Source organism: Physeter macrocephalus, chromosome 4 (assembly GCF_002837175.3).
Source record: "Physeter macrocephalus isolate SW-GA chromosome 4, ASM283717v5, whole genome shotgun sequence".
Classification (NCBI taxonomy): Eukaryota; Metazoa; Chordata; class Mammalia; order Artiodactyla; family Physeteridae; genus Physeter; species Physeter macrocephalus.
This window is the reverse complement of record NC_041217.1, coordinates 73,130,987-73,150,306: the sequence shown is the minus strand read 5'-3', so window position 1 is coordinate 73,150,306 and position 19,320 is coordinate 73,130,987. Positions and strand designations below refer to the sequence as shown.

Sequence of the window (19,320 nt, the reverse complement as noted above, 5' to 3'; positions counted from 1 at the left end):
TCCGGAGCCTGTGCTCCGCAACGGGAGAGGCCACAACAGTGAGAGGCCCGCGTACCACAAAAAAAAAAAAAAAAAAAAAAAAATGGTGTTCCTCTTTTGTAGGAAATAGTTAGCTCTTGATTTCAGATGACAGAGTGAAAAAGAAATATGACAGTACAGGAAATGGCTTTTTAATTACTAAAACAGTGGAAATGTGAAAAGAAGCTGGAGCTTTTTGAGGAAAGGACTGCGTTTCTTCTATTTTGTGCAAAGTGTCAATATTTATTGCTAAATAATTGAAAGCCCAATTTTGATAGCAATAGTTCTATGCTTCTCCCACACCAGCCCTTTTGCCAAAGCGGCTCAGAAGACAGTCATACCAATTTGAGGTTAATCTCTTATAACAAGGACTGTAAAGTCCACTTTAATTTGATGGTTCATGTCAAGATTGTCCTCTTATCTTACAGTTCATTTCTGACTTCCAGAGAAGTTTCTAGTTCTTAAAAAAGGAAATCTGCCTCTTAAGGCCATGGTATTACTTTTATTTTTTTGAGTAAGTCCCTGAACTCACCTGAACCCCAGTTATAGTTGTTTGGTTGACTCCAAAAGGCTCTAAAGAGGTGACTTCCAACACAGCAGTACCTGCAATGGAACCAGCTTTCAGGAGCCCTTCACCGTCCTCCTCAATGACAGATGAATTAGGGAAACACTTGAGAACACGGGAACTCACAAAGGCGGCCCCTACCCTAGGGAATAAAAGGGGCAAATGGCATCTCTTGGGGGCTCTGTTTGACAAGAAAGAAAGGAGTAGAGATTGCCAGGATTACTGTTAGAGGCTGTACTCCAAGAAAACTGCTTGCCATTCTCCATGTTGTGTAGTTATTTTTACCTCAGGTAAAAGTCAGCCTTTGGATTATGCTTATCTCTTTAAAAATCAAATACTATTACATATTTATCATTAAAAAATTATTTGGTTAAAAGAATTGAAAACAGGTACAGTCAGCTTTTCATATCCATCGGTTTTGCATCTGCAGATTCAACCAAGCACAGGCTGAAAATTTCAAAAAGTTCCTAAAAGCAAAATTTGAACTTGCCTTGGACTGGCAACTATTTACATAACGTTTACATTGTATTAGGTATTATAAGTAATTTAGAAATAGTTTAAAGTATACAGGAGGATGTGCATATATGCAAATACTGCACCATTTTTATAGAATGGATTTTTGCATCTGCAGATTTTGGTGGGAGTGTGGGTCCTGGAACCAATCCCTGGTGGATACCAAGGGCCAACTGTATTCAAACAAATACTTGTATGTGAATGTTCATAGCAGCACTATCCACAATAGCTAAAAGGGGAAAACAAGCCAAAGTCCACCAAGAGATGACTGGATAAACAAAATGTGTTACATTCATACAATGGAATATAACTCAGTCATGAAAAGAATGAAGTACCAATACATGCTACAATGTGGATGAACCTCGAAAACATGTTAACTGCAAGAAGCCGACAGAAAAGGTCACGTATTGTATGATTTCATTTACATGAAATATACAATATTTAAATTCACAGAGACAGCTGATTAGTGATTGCTAGGGACTGAGAGAAGGGGAGAATGGTGAGAGACTGCTTAATGGGTATGGGCCTCCTTTGGTGGTAATGAAAATGTTTTGGAACTAGAGGTGATGGTTGTATAATACTGTGTATGTACTAAACGCCACTGAATTGTACAATTTAATTTTATGTTATGTGAATTTCACTTCAACTAAAAAAAAAATTTGTGGGTTAGAAAAATCACCTAGAAGGCAATGGTTCTTTCCAGGTGCAGTGTTTCTCTGAAGGTAATGTTAGATCCTCGCCTGCCTTCTTCTCCACTCTCCTTACCTGTTGGTATGGAGTTTGAGCTGAGAATTCATGGGCATCAGAATTTGTTCAGGTTGGCACTCTGGGTAGAAAAGTTGGAGTTTTTCAAACACCTAGAATGAGAAAATGATGTTTTCCTCATTTCCGGAAAAAAAAAATGGTGACCTTTACTCACAAATGGACAACTACAAATCACGTCTGCCCAACTTCAATTTAGCCCAATGTCCCACAGTTCTGCTTTCCAAAATGAGCCAGGCATTTAAAACATATTTAGGTAGTGTAGAATATGTAACCTAATATTAGCCCTGCTTCTGACTACAAGGGACTGGGCATAGTTTCCACTTACCACATCCCCTATATTACTTAGATATTAGGTATGAAATAATTTTGAAATTTCCAATTTTTTTTTTTTCGGTACGCGGGCCTCTCACTGTTGTGGCCTCTCCCATTGCGGAACACAGGCTCCGGACGCGCAGGCTCAGTGGGCATGGCTCACGGGCCCAGCCACTCCGCGACATGTGGGATCTTCCCGGACCGGGGCACAAACCCGTGTCCCCTGCATCGGCAGGCGGACTCTCAACCACTGCACCACCAGGGAAGCCCTCTAATTTTTTAAAAAGAATAAATTTATTTTATTTATTTATTTTTGGCTGGGTCCTCGTTGCTGCGTGCGGGCTTTCTCTAGTTGTGGCTCATGGGCTCTAGAGCACAGGCTCAGCAGTTGTGGCGCACAGGCTCAGCTGCTCCGTGGCATGTGGGATCCTCCTGGACCAGGGCTCGAACCCGTGCGTGCCCCCTGCATTGGCAGGCGGATTCTTAACCACTGCACCACCAGGGAAGTCCCATTGAAATTTCTAATTTTAGTTCTAGTAACCTGAAAAGAGATTTGAGAATGAAGAACCTGTAGTATTTAATTAGCAAGGGCACTATTCTGGTCTTCCGCCTCCTGGTAAAGTGCTTTTTCCTCTACCCCTCACTGAATCAGGGAACCAAAGCCAAAATAAAGGAAAAAAAAAAAAAAGAAAAAAAAAATTAGTCCCAAATTCAGAGGTAGAGAAACTTATTTGCCCCACACAAAAAATAGTTTTTCTTTGAGTTCTAAAAACAATAGGGCCATTTAGCTTTCAGCTTGAGAACGTCTGTAGAAACTATTCATACTCTCATACCTTACCAGAAGTTAGGATAGGATTTCATTCTACCTGTGAGTATAGCTTAGTGGACTGTATCATAATATCTATGTTAGGCAGAACAAATCAGAAATTAATTCCTCTTTAGTTATTATGTGTTCATATACTGTATTCACTGTGTTGGGAGTTGAGGGGAGTGCATGTGTTGTAGTTCCTAATGTCAGTATTCATAGAAGCAATTAGCAGGAATAACAAAGATCTAGAAACCATAAGCCTATTCCAGAGATCCCTCTAGCAATTTCTCTATCTCTCTCCAGACTAAGCTCTTCATGAGTGGTAAGAGAATATAACTTTCTTCTCCTTGATATACAAAAACAAGATTTAGCTTTGGGACCTTACCAGGATCTGAACTTCATCAGACAGTTCCAACAAATTCCCCTCAAACTGCCCAGAGGAACTGTTCATACAGCGGACAGTGACTTTGATACTGGTCCGACCAGCTGCTTTTGTGTGGACAACCATGGCAAAGTTATTCTCTACTGGGAGTTGTAGAAAAACCTAGACAGTGAAGGGATGGATTAAGAAATGTTCATGAATAAACACTGTGCCCTTCCCTCTTTGTTGAAAATAGCTATCTAGAAGAATTAGAGTTCCAGGCTTATATTCCCTCCCCTTCCCTTCCCTTCCCTTCCCTTCCCTTCCCTCCCCTCCCCTTCCCTTCCTTCCTCCTTTCCTTCCCTCCCTCCTTCCTCCCTCCCTTCTTTCTTTCTCTCTCTTCCTTCCTTCCTTCCTTCATTTCTCTGCACCGCGAGGCTTGTGGGATCTTAGTTCCCCAACCAGGGATTGAACCCGAGCCCCCGCAGTGAAAGTGCCAAGTCCTAACCACTGGATCACCAGAGAATTCCCCCAGGGTTTATTTTCATGTTTGTTTCTTTTCATATTCCCAGAAACATAGTCACCCCTAAAGTAAACTTCTGTGTTCAGTGCTCAACTAATTCTGGAAAGAAAGACTCTTATGCAAGAATTCTTATCTTGCAAGAACTCAATTCATTGATAGGAGAAGAATGGAAATGAAGGAAGGGGTATCCTCAATAGGTTGAAACAGTAGAACTTGAGATGAGAGAGAAGTGAGGTAATCTACTCCTGGAGTTCAGAGTGGTAGCAAGGAAGGAAGAGGAAAAGAAAGGGAAGCTGTTGTTTTAGGATTGTGTTAAACTAGCTGACCATTTCCTCACTTGCTTCACTCACCATTCTAGTCTAGATTGGATAAGGATTAGCCCTTGACAGATTTCTGGTAAGAGGGAAGGGAGGGCCAACGCCAAGGCAAATGTTATTTATTTATTTGTTTATTTGGTTGCGTCAGGTCTTAGTTGTGGCAGGCAGGCTCCTTAGTTGCGGCTCGCCAGTTCCTTAGTTATGGCATGCGAACTCTTAGTTGCGGCATGCATGTGGGATCTAGTTCCTGGACCAGGGATCAAACCCAGGCCCCCTGCATTGGGAGCGCGGAGTCTTAAGCACTGCACCACCAGGGAAGTCCCCTAAGGCAAATATTGAAGTAGGCACTTGCCTACCTTTTTGGCACTCATTTCACATTCTACCTCCTCTGCATTTTTGCTGTTTGGAGCACTCAAGACCTTCCTTCACTCTCTTGACTCATACAGAGTTCCAAGTTCCAAACTCACCTTTCCCTCCTCCCCTACATAAAAATTCCCATCTCCTTTGTGCAGATTTCAATCAGTTGTCTGGAAGAAAGTCTTATGCTAAAGAGTCAGTGGTTTATAATTGTTTAATCCAAGTGAATTTCTAAATGGTGACACCACAGTGCAGGAAGTCTACATTGTAGGGCATTAGAGACCTTTCTATTTGCCTATTTCATCACCCAGTTGTCTGTGTGAGGTCTAAGGCAGGGGAAGAAAATCTTTGTATGGCTCTCAATCATTTCTTCCATTAGAAAAAAGAGTGATTATTTAGATAAGAAAATTAGAGGAAGGGAGAAGTAGAACAGATGCTAAGACCTAGGCCATCCCCTCCTTTCACACAATTCCTATTTGCTATTCAAGAGAAAAAGCCAAATCCTTCTGCATAACTCTACCAAACTAAGTACAGTTCTATCTCTCCTCAGTTCCAAGTATAACCAGGCTCTGCGCAGTCCATGACAGAAGACTCAACCACTAGAGTTTCCCTAGATTACAGCTCCAGGATATTTTAAGAAAATTGGAAATTTTTAATTTTTTCCAGACTTTTCTTTTTAGCTGGCTCCAGAAATGACCTACTAATTCTAGCTTCTGTAACCACTCTGATCTCTCTCAAGGTCTAATTCTTTGTTTTTGTGGGCACTGAGTTGTGACCTGCTGGGTACCTTGGCCCCAGGTTCCTTCTTCCTAAGGTAAAGCTCAGACCTAAGTGGCTGCCACTGATCCTGGACCATCTTGGGTGGGTTCCTTTAAACTGATGATCAGGTAACAACATTGTGAAGTAGGTAAAGTTTGTCTGTAGCATCCACCTCTTTTCTTTTTTTCTTTTTCAGGTTTCAGAGTAAGGTTTAGTGCTATATGTATTAAAACATCAAAGCTATTTTAAAAAACATAAAGACTCATATTGCAGTGTGGATTTCCTCAATAGCCATCCTGAGGGCTTTGGCCATTCCAGATGCAGCAGGTGCTGAATTGGGAGGAGCCGGTACCACCAAAGGGAACCGTGGAGGAGCAGTTTATTGTCCTTCTTAAATTTGCCATTGATATAAGGTACTCAGTCCAGAATCAGCTGCCAGTTGGTGGCCCACACCAGCCCCATGACACCCATGGCACTCTACATGCTCAAGGTAGGATTCCAGTTCTTCCCCGGCTCCTAGTAGTGTGGGCCCAGGAATGTGCTCAGCAACCACCTTTCTTAATGTCAACTGCCCATCATGCAGCACAAACATGATTATTAATATAATTGTGTCTGAACATGTTGAAAGATTATATTATATATTTAAACTTTATGTATAAATACTTTATATTCATAATGTGTTATTCAGGTAACACAGTCACCTGCTCACAAATACAACATTATACAACAACAAATACATCAAAGGAAGCATTGCTTTGTTGAGAGCTCTTTCCAGCAAAGTATGTTAAACATCATATAGTATTACCTGAATACTCAAATTTGGATTCTTCATATGATTTTCAGGTTTCCAGCATTCACAGAACAATCGGAAAAAGAGTAAGTAATAATATTGTGTAGTTTAGAAGTGAGTTAGTCTAAAACTTATGATGAAATAAAATAAATTTAGTATCAAGATCCCTAAGGTAATATATAATAAACAGATAAGTTCATACCTCTGAATGCCTGGGCACTAGATCCAATACGTCCCTTTTGCTCATGGACCAGTGGAATGTGAGCCCAGGGTTGGCATTGCTGAAGGAGAAAGGGGTCTGGGTACTGGTGACTCCCATGACATAAACTGGCATCTGAAAACGAAGAGTGGTTTTGTGCTATACATCCTGTCCAGCTGGCATTATCAAAATAATGAACCTGGAACAGAGCCATCATACTGACCTCAGTAGCTGTGATGAGTCGAGTTGCAGCTGCAAGGATCCTAACAGCCCTTAGCTGCACAACTTCAATCTGCACTTCATCCTGCTCAACAGGGTGGAGAGCAAGCTTAGGCTAAGAGGGAGTGTCTGTGGGGTGGATGCTTATGATAACTAGTTTGTTGTTGTTTGGGGCATTCAACAACAACAACAAACATGCCATAGATGTAGGTTTTTTGTTTGTTTCGTATTTGTTCTTGAAACAATTCCTTAAGTATAGGGACTATGTCTTATAACAATGCCAAGTACTCTGTGGGTTTTTCACTGAAGATTACATATTTCCCATGCCTGGTTAAGAGAATACCAAATGAGGACACTGAAGAGAATTTCCTGGGCTGTTGACTCCCTCCCTATCACTATTTCTTCCTCCACCTCCCAGTGATTCCCAGATGGAGGAGTAGAAGCAGAGCAGAACAAAGAACCAATACCTGGGAAAACACAATGACTTTTCCAGTATCTTCATTTACTGTCTGGATGGTGCCATGGACCACAGCTCTGCCAACTACCTTCCCTGTAACTTGGCCCCTCCTATTAACAACAGCCACGGTCTGATTACTGATGGAGAAGTGAATGATAGATTGAGGCTGAGGGCCACCTTCAGACATTACCTGGAATATAAACATACCAGTGAATGCCTGGACCTTGGGGAGAAGTCACATCTCCTTTCCCAACCTTTTGTCCAAGGAACTCGACTTTTTCATCTTCCCCCACTTTCCAACCAGCATATGCCACATCAACTCAAATGCACATGACATGGAAGTGCTATAAATGATCCATGGGATTCCAAGAAGTAGTTCATACCATGTTTCTCATAGAACAAAGAAAATACTAATTTTCTTCTTCATCAAATCCTGTTGTACTTGGCTGAGAGTAGACAAGGGAAGGTCAGCAGGAAGAGGTGTATGTGTATATGTGTGTTGGGGTGGAGCAGAGGTGGGATGGGGAGAAAGCCTCATTTCTGGCTTTAGGATCACCTGCATCATATTAGTTGGAATCAGTGTCATTTTCTCTGGAACAAGTCTGAATGGAGGAAACACCTTGAAAGAGAAAACCAAAAGGACAACAGTGATTAACTACAGTCAAGTTCATAGCAAATGATCATGCAGCTTATTCTAAGGAAAAAATCCTAATTATGTACAATGAAGTTATATACAAAAACATTTATTTTATTTATAAATGCAAATTTTATTTATAATAGCAAAAAATTATAAATTACTTAAGTGAGAATGATTAAATAAGTTATTGTATTTCCACTCACTGTAATAAAAGTGGTCATTAAGATTATATTTACAATTACCTTTCTTTTCTACTTTTTTTCTTTTTTTGGACATGCCTCACAGCTTGCGGGATCTTAGTTCCCGGACCAGGGATGGAACCTGTGCCCTCAGCAGTGAAAGTGCAGAGTCCTAACCACTGGAAATTTATAAAATTTATAAATTTACAAAGAAGACGAAGTATGAATTTTGGATGAGATAATTTCCTTACTTCAATTTGCCGAGGAGCCGACGTGAATTTTCTCCCCATCTTGTCCCTGGCAATAGCTACAAGTGTGGTTTGCCCAATAGTGATAGCTCGAAGGATATAATTTTCAGAGTATTCGTCCTGTTTCTCCATTAGCCTGCAAAGACCCACAAATTTCTAGGTGAGAAAGATTTGGTTTTTAAGAGTGGACAGTTATGCATCTTTCTAAGATGCTTAACATTTTCTGCTTTCTTTCTTTTTTTTTTTTTTTGGACATGTGGTGCAGCTTGTGGGATCTTAGTTCCCTGACCAGGGATTGAACCCGGGCCCACGGCACTGAAAGCGAAGAGTCCTAATCACTGGACCACCAGGGAATTCCCAATCTTCTGCTCATTTTAACGCAGCTTAGAAGGAACTACCAGAAAATAACTTCCAGAGTCAAGACAGTTCATAACAATGGCAGAAGGCTCCTGAAGGGCAAAAATTTGTTCTAAGTCTCCAAAGGAATAAGAGCAATATAAACATAGACTGGCAAAACTGCAAATACTAAATTGCCTCAGAATTCCTGTATTTTCCCTTTCGCAGAGGGCAATACCAGTGCCTCTACTTCTAGATTTTTTGAAGGTCCTCAAGTCTGCAGCACCCCCAAAGGATATCTATCATCCAAGGAGAAGTTTCATAAAATGGAAATATTAATGAGACACATGATTTTAGGCCCAAAATAAGACATCTGAGGATCTGGAAGGGGTATTTTGTAGAGAGCTGAATATGGGAAGAGAGTATGGGCTGAAAGGTACCATTACAAAAAAAGGAAAGAAGAAAATCTGAAATAACCTAAGGGAGAGCTAATCAGGCTACCAGGAGGGATATTCTTGTGATATTAAGCATAGGGAGAAAGAAGTATTTTTTTAAAGATTTATTTATCATTTATTTATTTTATTTTTGGCTGTGTCAGGTCTTAGTTGCGGCAAACGGGATCTTCATGCTGGCTTCTCTCCAGTTGTGGCACGCAGGCTCCAGAGCGCGTGGGCTCTGTAGTTTGCAGCACGCAGGCTCTCTAGCTGAGGCACACAAGCTCAGTAGTTGTGGCGCATGGGCTTAGTTGCCCCGCGGCATGAGGGATCTTAGTTCCCTGACCAGGGATTTAATCCACGTCCCCTGCATTGTAAGGCGGATTGGTTTTTTAAATAAATTTATTTATTTTTGGCTGTGTTGGGTCTTCACTGCTGCGCGCGGGCGTTCTCTAGTTGCAGCGAGAGGAGAAGGGGCAACTCTTCATTGCGGTGCATGGGCTTCTCACTGAGATGGCTTCTCTTGTTGCGGAGCACGGGCTCTAGGTGCGTGGGCTTCAGTAGTTGTGGCACATGGGCTCAGTAGTTGTGGCGCATGGGCTTAGTTGCTCCACGGCATGTGAGATATTCCCCGACCAGGGATAGAACCCGTGTCCCCTGCATTGGCAGGCGGATTCCTAACCACTGCACCACCAGGGAAGTCCCTAAGGCGGATTCTTTACCACTGGACCACCAGGGAAGTCCCCAAGAAAGGAGTATTGAAATGGTACTCACGTCAGGGTGACAATGGCAGAAGCCAACTGCAGTTTGAGCTCCATGTTCCTGAAGTATTTATTTTGGAATGGGCGTTTGGAAGAGCCAAGAACCCTCACAGTTACTAACACAGTTTTACCTATTTCAACCTAGTGGTTAAAAAACAAAAATTAAAAAAAAATAATTTTTTAAAGGTAATTTTAGTAGAGATGTCTCATTCACCTAGGGCCGTTTAACTCTTAGAGGTGGCAAGCTCTTTTTTTCATGCTAAATGTTCCTGGTCAGCCTTTGATCGAGTAAGCCTAATCTATGTGTATTCTTTTAAGTTGTTCTTTATTTTTTTTAACTGTTTTTTTTTTATTTTGGCCATGCCCTGTGGCACGTGGGCTCTTAGTTCCCTGACCAGGGATCGAACCCACACCCACTGCATTGGAAGCATGGAGTCTTAAACACTGGACCACCAGGGAAGTCCCTAAGTTGTGCTTTAACACTCTATTTATCTTCATCATGTTTAGTGTTGGAATCATGTTCTTTCAGGGCAGGTATTTCCATTAACATCATCAAAGGGCCTGGTATACACACATGGTAGCTGAACACAGACTATATTAGGTGATGCTAGCGAGTGAGAATGACGCCTGCTTTATTTAAGAGAGAAAGCAAACATCTCTCACCTTATCAATCAGATCAAGCTCCAGCTCTTGCATGTCTGACACCCTGAGGTGAGCCATTGCTGGACCCAAGAAAGCCAAACACAAGTCATAGACCTCCAAGCTGAGAAATCCTGGATGTACTGGAACTAACTAGAAGGAAGAAGATGGTAGCTGGGTAAAGACGCAAACATGCTCCAAGCATAATCATAGCAATTATTTCCACCCAAAGTGGAAAATACAATATCTTACTTTCTTTGTGATGGGAACTCTGAGAGGTCACATTATATGTTTCAGGTATAGCACAATATGTACACTTAAAGTGATGTTTCAGTTTGTGGCAAAATATGTACCCTTAACAAATACTAACTGATAAAGAGCAGAGTTTAAATTGATTGATTTCAAGCAGAATCCAGCATACATATCCAGCTTCTTAATTATGAACAGGGAAAGGATTCAGGAAGAAAATCATGTACATTTATATGCAATCACAAGGAGGGAGAGAAAGCACTGGGTGGACTGATACTCTGTTTTTCCTTCTTGTACTACAGCTCCTGCACAGCAGCATGGTTTTTCACATCCTTTGCCAATAGGGCCTCAATCTCTTCTTTTAAAAAGCAACATTATGACTACAGTAAGTTACATTCCTTTGAGCTTTTTGAAGGAAATAAATACATATGTTAATATATTTTTTTATTATTACAAGTCAACTAAAAGCAAATCTCTTGGCATATTGACTATGGAGTCAGCTTAATATTTTAAGTTGCCATGTCCTGGCTGAAAATACCATATACTCAGGTTATAAAGTCAATAGTATATCTAAATATCCACACAGTTCTGTGCTTTTAAATTTATAAAAATGAACCTTCTTTTAATGGAAATCTTATAATTAGATGTCTCCTACACTGTTTCCATTCAATCAGAGCCAAAAATTGCCACATATTGTAGCTAGTTACAGAAAAAAAAACAAAACCTCTTTTTTTGTTGAAGAATTTATGTAGGTTAAAAAAGGAAAAATACACAAATGTTATTTTTTGTAACAAGTTTGAGACACCCAATAAAAATTTTCCAATCATTCTCCTAAGAATGAGCTTTGACCTGAGACCATCAGTCTGGGAATATCTCTAGAACTCACCTGGACAGAGCTTTCTGCTTCCAGGTAAGTGATGGTGGCAATGTCTTGCTCACTACTGTTGACTAAAAAATAACCAGATCCTTCCACAAGGCTAAATATTTCCTATGGAAAAATCAGACAAACAATATTCCGTTCCCTTTGGTTTATAAAAAATAAAAAGAAAATAACTTCTACTTACCTAAGAAAGAGTATGACATTAGAAGATTACGGTCAGTGGACCAAAGACAAAATATGACTATTAAAATATTACTGCTAAGGATAATTATTATATATGCATTATATATGTATATCACTGATTTTCAACACATAAGTGAGCTTTTTTATTGTTATACTATTAATTTTAAAAACCTAGTACTCTCCCCTCCAATATGATTCCATTTAGCTAGACCCATATAGCTTCTACCTTCACATCAGGGTGGTTATAGATGGTAGCATTCTCAGGCGATACTGTTACATCATCTACCAGGAGCAGCTCTACAGCTGCAGATCTGGGCAAGTTGGAAAGTTCCTAGAAATGTAATAAGAACCACAAAGGTAAATACAAACTTTTAATTCCTCAGCTCAGTGAGCGAAGATTCCAGTACTCTTTCAAGTGCCAAAGATAACAGATTCATAGAGGTGCACAGTTCTCAGATTTACATCAGTTATATAAATGACTTCTAAGGAGCCTTAAATTTCAGTTAATTAATATTTTTTATATAACAGTCTCCACTTACCTTTGGACTTTCCTTCTCTGAATAGCCCACAAAATTGACTCCAATGAGTACAGTCCCTTTTGTCTGATGTACTTTAAGGATCCTTTGACCTAGAGACATGCAAAAAAGTACCCTGTGAGAAACAATAACATGTAGAATACAAAAGTGTCTCTAGAAAACCAAAAATCTGCCCTAATTTTTTCCAGATGGTGTTTTATTTCAGGGAGAAAAACAAAAACAAAAAACAGTGAATAGGGAAATACACAAGAAGCAGAAAACTGGGGTTCTATGCTGACTCTGCAATTATATTCCTATGTGACCTTGGGCAATCACTTTATTTCTCAGTTCCTTTATTAAATGAGGGGTTGGGACAGACAAAATCTAAAATTCTTTCCAGCTCTAATGGTTTGTGAGTCCAAAAATAAGCTGACAATAGGGTATGGGGAAATTTTTGTTTGATTTAAAAATAAAAGTGAGAAATAAAGAGATTGTCCTTTGGGACTTTTCATGCTTCTAAACTTTTGTGTATGTAAATGTCATGTCAGTCCCTTACTCAAAAATTTTAAATGAAAAAAAAATTTTTTAATCGCTAACTAGTCCTTATTAGAGCAATTCAAACTACTTAAACTAGTATTTGAAGCCGTCCATAATCTGACCCTGCTTTACTCATTCATTCTTTTTTCTTTCTTTTTAATTTAACTAACATGAATCTGCTACTTTACTTAGGACAACTCTTATTTTATCCTCAACACATGATGATCATGCATAAATCTGTAAAGCATTTTCTCATGATGTTACATTCTTTCATTCAACAAAGATTTATTAAGGGCCTAACTATATGCTAGGCACTATGACAAGTAATTAGGATACAGAGATGAAGAAGAAAACAACACAGTTCTTGCCTTCAAAGAAACCCACAGCTTAGGAGGGTGGCTGAGAGGTAAACCAACCACTGCAATACAGTGTGATAAGTACTATTATAGAAGTATGTACAGAGCACATAATATAGAATATATAAGAGCACAAAGAAGGAATATTCTCCTTAGATTGGGAATATAGAGGAACAGAAAACTCCTAGATTACTAGAGGAAGATTTTAGCCTAGTGAAGATGCAAGTAAAGAGAAAATAAAACGTATGCAAAGGAAAGAGTTATGACAAGCCTTTTCATGGTTAAGGATCTAAAATTGTTGAGTATGAGAAAAATGTAGAATACGTGTGGGTGGTAATAAGAAGTGAAGCCAAAGAAGTAGGCAGGGTCGGTATGTTAAGCTGTAACATATGAACTTTATTCAGAAAGACACAATGACAATACATGTCACTTAAGGCTTAGTTGCCCTGCAGCATGTGGGATCTTAGTTCACTGACTGGGGATTGAACCCACATTCCCTGCATTGTAAGGCAGATTCTTTACCACTGGACCACCAGGGAAGTCCCCAGATTTGTATTTTAGAAAGATCATTCTGGGGACTTCTCTGGTGGTCCAGTGGGTAATACTCTGTGCTCCCAATGCAGGGGGCCCGGGTTCGTTCCCTGGTCAGGGAACTAGATCCTACGTGCATGCCACAACTAAGAGTCCGCATGTTGCAACTAAAGATCCCGCATGCCGCAACTAAGACCCGGTGCAGCCAAAATAAATAAATAAATAAATAAATATTTTTTTAAAAAAAAGAAAAGAAAGATCATTCTGGACAGTAGTATGGAGGGTGGATTAGAGGGTAGGAGAGACACATTGAGATCAGTTAGGAGGCTACTATGGTGAGGTACGATAGAGGTTATGAGGACATTAGTGATGAAGTTAGAGAGGAAGAGAGAAAACCTTTAGAAAATAAAATGGATGGTATTTGGTGACTGATTGTTACAGATGTAAGGAGCATCTCTTTCTTCCCTACCACTTTTTACATTAACTGTATCATATTATTGGTATTATAGTGTTATAGTATCATATACATATTAATATTATGTTATCATATTCTCTAGTTAAGCCATTAAACTTGTCCTGAGTATAAACTCCCTGTGGGTAAGGGAAAGCTTAAATCTTATTTCTTTAGTGTTTCGTATTCAATTGAATAGTTATCTAAATGGGAAAAGAATTTGAGAAAGAACAGACGCATGTATGTGTATAACTAAATCACTTTGCTGTACACCTGAAACTAACACATTATTAATCAACTATACTTCAACATAAAATAAAAAGTTAAAAGAATGGTTACCAAATACTCATACCAGAAACCTAAAAGTTACCCTTTGTGCCACTTTCTTCTTTACTTTTGGGATTGATTTGTGGTAGATTGTTATATTAATGGCTTGTGGTGAATCATGCCTGGTGGTATCCATGCTCTTGAGTAGTCCTGGCCTACCTTGACTCTGGTTTTGGCCAGGTGACTTGCTTTGGAGAATAGGACTCAGCAAATGTGATACAAGCAAAGGCTTGATGGCCTACTGCCCCTGAGGGCTTGTTGCCCTCTTAGAACCTCATCTTGTGCCTCTTGCCCCCTCGCTAAGTCAGTCTCACTTGACTTATTTAGTTCATTCTTTCTATTTCCTCTTTCTGCCATCTCTTCAGGTCTCAGAGTACATGCGACTTTCTTAGGGCAGTCTTCTCTGATCTAAACTAGGTTAGGTTCTCCTGTTATAAGCTCTTAATGAACCCCATATTTGCCCTTCAAAACACCTAACACAATGTAATGTTTAAAGTCCAGTTTCCCCAACTGGACTGTAATTCTATGAGGGCAAAAGCTGTGAGTGTCTCATTTACCATTATATCTCCAAGCGCCTAGCAGAGGGCCTTACATGTAGCAGCCACTCAATAAACACTGCCTAACAAATGAATAATATTTCCAAAGTTTTAGGCAAATAATAGGTAACCAATACACTTTAAAATTAATTTAATTTTGTGTTCTTGTGAGAAACGTTGGACTCTAGACCCTAGCTTTGTAAACAAGGGAATCTACCTTTATGTTTTCTAAAAAATACAAAGATCGAAGGTGAAAGGTGAGATAGGATAAATAGACTGTCACCCACAAGGAAATATTTAGTGCAGAACTGTTAAGCAAGTATATGAAAGGATTCATAAATATTTACAATACCATGTAGCCGGGTCTGCCCGCTGCCATCATCCTTTGCTACCATCTCCATTGAATTGTAATTTTCAAAATGAGCTAGTGTTTCATTTGAGGATTTCCATTCTAGCATCAGTGAACTGAAATTATCAAACTTTCTCCTGTGTTGATCAAACACTACCAGTTCCAGGACTGTGTCTCTCAGGCTTGATACAGGAATCTGTATTAAAATAAAAAGTAAGAAAAGAAAAGAAAAGAAAAGAATAGTTTAAGAGGTGGTAAGATATTCCTGAAGCTAGGGATCATGTTTTCTCCCAATATTTTTTCTTTGACAGTTTTCAAAGGTACAGATATGTTAAAAGAATGGTATAATGAATACCTATATATACTTCATCTCAATCCACCATTTGCTTTCTCTATCTCTCCCTCTACTTTCATACTCTCTGTGTGCGTATTTGTATGTGTGTGTCTTTTTTTTTTCCAAATGATTTAGGTATCATGGCACTTTACCCCTAAATATTTCAGCATGCATTTCCTAAGAATGAGTAGCAAAAACTACATTATCACACATAAGAATATTAACATTAATTCAGTGTTACATACTGTATAGTCAATATTTCAATTTCCCCAAATGTTCCCCAAAACGTCTTTTACACCTGTTTTAAATTTTTGATCTAAATTTTATCTTGACAGACTTCCCTGGTGGCGCAGTGGTTAAGAATCCGCCTGCCAATGCAGGGGACACGGGTTCGTGCCCTGGTCCGGGAAGATCCCACATGCCGTGGAGCAAGTAAGCCCATGAGCCACAACTACTGAGCCTGCTCTCTAGAGCCCATGTCCAAGACTACTGAGCCCGCATGCCACAACTACTGAAGCCCGCATGCCTAGAGCCTGTGCTCCGCAACAAGAGAAGCCACCACAATGAGAAGCCCGTGCACCACAATGAAGAGTAGCCCCCACTCGCCGCAAGTAGAGAAAGCCTGCGTGCAGCAACGAAGACCCAGTGCAGCCATAAATAAATAAATAAATAAAAGGAATTGGCTGGTTTTTGTCCCCAGTTCTTGAGAAGTAACCATAAACCCTTGGAATTTCCTGAGTGATAGGAGTGTATCTGTTATTCATGATGGACCCCTTGGATCACACTTGAGTTTACACTTATAAGATGACTCAGGATGGGGGCTGGTCATGCTAGAATAACCAGCCATATGATTATAGTGATGGGACTTTAAGCCAGGTGATACCAACCTGACCTCCAGGGAGGGGAGGGTGGTTAGAAGTCGAGTTTAAACATGTGGTCAATGATTTAATCAATCATGTTTATGTAATAAAACCCCTATAAAAGTTCTGGACACCAAAACTCTGAGGACCTAAATGAAACCTAAATGAAATAGGAAAATTAAAAATATACAAGCAAGCAAAACTGACTCAATAAGAAATAAAAAATCTGACTAGATCTATAACAAGTAAAGAGATTGAATAAGTAATTTTAAAAAACAACACAACATGCCACAACAAAAATCCTAGGCCCAGATGGCTTCACTGGTGAATTGTACCAAATGTTTAAAGAGTAATGAATACCAGTTCTTCACAAATTCTTCAAACAAGTAGAAGAGAAGTGAATACTTCCCAACTCATTCTGTGAGGCCAGTATTACTCTGATACCAAACCAAAGATACCACAAGAAAACAAAACTACAGATTAAAATCTCTTCTGAATATAGATGCAAAAATCCTCAACCAAATACTAGCAAGCTGAATCCAGGAGTATATAAAAAGGTTTATACATGATAAACAAGTGGAATTTATCCCAGGAATGCAAGGTTGGTTCAACACATGAAAATCAATCAATGTAACACACCATATTAATAGAATAAAAGGGAAAAAAAACACACAATCATCTCAACAGATACAGAAAGAACATTGAACAAAATGTGAAACTCTTTGGTGATAAAAACATTCCACAGACTAAACTTCCTCAACCTATATAGGGCATCTATGAAAAATCCACATCCAATATCATACTTAATAGTTATAGATTGGAAGCTTTGCCCCTAAGATCAGGTATAAGACAAGATGTCTGTCCTTGCCACTTCTACTGAACATTGTGCTGGGGGTTCTAGCTAGGGCAACTAGGCAAGAAGACAAAATGAAGGCATCCAGATTGGAAAGGGAGAAGTCTGACTGTCTCTATTTTCAGATGACATAATCTTGTGTACAGAAAACCCTAAGGAACCCACCAAAAAAACTATTAGATCTAATAAATGAGTTCATCAGTGTTGTAAGATACAAGATTAACATGCAAAAATCAGCTGTATTTCTATACAAGAGCAACAATCTGAAAGTGAAATAAATAATTATCTTTATGATAGCATCAAAAAGAATAAAATATTTAGGAATAAATCTAACAAAAGGAGTGCAAGTGTATACTCTAAACCAGGTGTTCCCAACCCCCGGGCCATGGACCAGTACTGGTCCACGACCTGTTAGGAACCGGGCCGCACAGCAGGAGGTGAGCGGTGGGCAAGGGAGCAAAACTTCATCTGCTGCTCCCCATTGCTCACGTTACCGCCTGAACCATCGCTCGCATTACTGCCTGAAACATCCCCCCACACACCCCCTCAACCCCATCTGTGGAAAAATTGTCTTCCACAAAACCAGTCCCTGGTGCCAAAAAGCTTGGGGACCACTGCTCTAAACTACAAAAATTGTTGAATGAAATTAAAGAAACCCTAAATAAACGGAAAGATAGCTTACATGAATCAGAAGACAATATTGTTAAGATGGTAATGCCCTCCAAATGAATCTACAGATTCAATGAAATTCCTGTCAAAACCCCTGCTAGTTTCTTTGCAGAAATTGACAAAGGAATCCTAAAATTCATATGCAAATGCAAGGGACTCAGAATAGCCAAAACAATATTGAAAAAGAAGAATAGAGTTGGAGGACACATACTTCCCAATTTCAAAACTTACCACAAAGCTACAGTAATCAAGATAGTATGGTACTGGCATAAGGACAGATGTATGGATTAATTGAAGAGATTTGTGAGCCCAGGAATAAATCCTCACATTTATGGTTAATAGATTTTCAACAAGAGTGCCAAGATGATTCAAAGGAGAAAGAATAATCTTTTTAATAAATGGTGCTGGATCAACTGGATATTCACATGCAAAAGAATGAAGATGGACTCCAACTTCACACCATATACAAAAATAAACTCAAAATGGATTAGAGGCCTAAATGTAAGGACTAAAACTACAAAACTCTTAGAAGAAGTCAAAAGCGTAAATACTCATGCCCTTGGATTAGACAATGGTTTCTTAGATATGACATCAAAAATACAAACAAAAACAACAACAGAAGTGATGAATTGGACATCGTTAAATAAAACCTTTTGTGCTTCAAAATACACCATCAAGAAAGTGAAAGTTTAAAAAAGAAAGTGAAAGTACTCGCTTCAGCAGCACGTATACTAAAATTGGAATGATACAGAGAAGATTAGCATAGCCCTTGCACAAGGATGACACGCAAATTCGTGAAGCAGTCCATATTTTTAATAGACTGGTGGTTGCCAAGGGGGAGGGGGTGGGAGATGGATGGATTGGCAGTTTGGGATTAGCAGATGCAAACTGGTATATATAGAATGGATAAACAACAAAGCCCTACTGTATAGTACAGGGAATGATATTCAATATCCTGTGATAAACCTTAATGGAAAAGAATATGAAAAAGAATGCATATGTATGTCCAATAAAAAATTTTAAAAAAAGAATGTATATATATGTATAACTGAGTCACTTTGCTGTACAGCAATAATTAACACAGCATTGTAAATCAAATATACTTCAATTAAAAAATGCAAAACAATCAAAAAAGAAAGTGAAAGACAACCCATAAGATGGAAGAAAATTTTTGCAAATCACATATCTCAAAAAGACTTGTATTTAGGATACATGAAGAACTTGTATAACTCAATAATAAAAAGATGAACAACCCATAAGATTGGAATAGACATTCTCCAAAGAAGATATACAACTGGCCAATAAGTACATGGAAAGGTGCACAATGTCATAAGTCATTGAGAAATGTAAATCAAAAACACTATAGGGGCTTCCCTTCCCTGGTGGCGCAGTGGTTGCGCGTCCGCCTGCCGATGCAGGGGAACCGGGTTCGCGCCCCGGTCTGGGAGGATCCCACGTGCCGCGGAGCGGCTGGGCCCGTGAGCCGTGGCTGC

General features: G+C 39.4%; 1 protein-coding gene, 1 non-coding gene and 1 pseudogene across 2 annotated transcripts in view; 1 reads left to right on the top strand and 2 right to left on the bottom strand.

Annotated features, from left to right (window-relative positions):
* Positions 1 to 19,320, bottom strand: part of NUP210L (nucleoporin 210 like) — a 66,844-nt gene that overhangs the window by 9,868 nt on the left and 37,656 nt on the right. The window contains exons 15-28 of the mRNA XM_028488812.2: positions 15,115 to 15,307; positions 12,049 to 12,137; positions 11,736 to 11,840; positions 11,333 to 11,434; positions 10,222 to 10,350; positions 9,572 to 9,699; positions 8,031 to 8,163; positions 7,520 to 7,582; positions 6,974 to 7,153; positions 6,511 to 6,591; positions 6,291 to 6,422; positions 3,367 to 3,525; positions 1,862 to 1,953; positions 551 to 725 (exon numbers count right to left, since the gene is read on the bottom strand). Of these exons, the coding sequence (XP_028344613.1) occupies positions 551 to 725; positions 1,862 to 1,953; positions 3,367 to 3,525; positions 6,291 to 6,422; positions 6,511 to 6,591; positions 6,974 to 7,153; positions 7,520 to 7,582; positions 8,031 to 8,163; positions 9,572 to 9,699; positions 10,222 to 10,350; positions 11,333 to 11,434; positions 11,736 to 11,840; positions 12,049 to 12,137; positions 15,115 to 15,307 (1,761 nt within the window). The remainder of the gene's footprint in view (positions 1 to 550; positions 726 to 1,861; positions 1,954 to 3,366; positions 3,526 to 6,290; positions 6,423 to 6,510; positions 6,592 to 6,973; positions 7,154 to 7,519; positions 7,583 to 8,030; positions 8,164 to 9,571; positions 9,700 to 10,221; positions 10,351 to 11,332; positions 11,435 to 11,735; positions 11,841 to 12,048; positions 12,138 to 15,114; positions 15,308 to 19,320) is intronic.
* Positions 3,508 to 6,018, bottom strand: LOC102994730 (cytochrome b-c1 complex subunit 10-like; annotated as a pseudogene).
* On the top strand, positions 18,535 to 18,641 carry LOC112062247 (U6 spliceosomal RNA). The gene has a single exon (XR_002890638.1). It is a non-coding gene; the product is annotated as a U6 spliceosomal RNA (small nuclear RNA).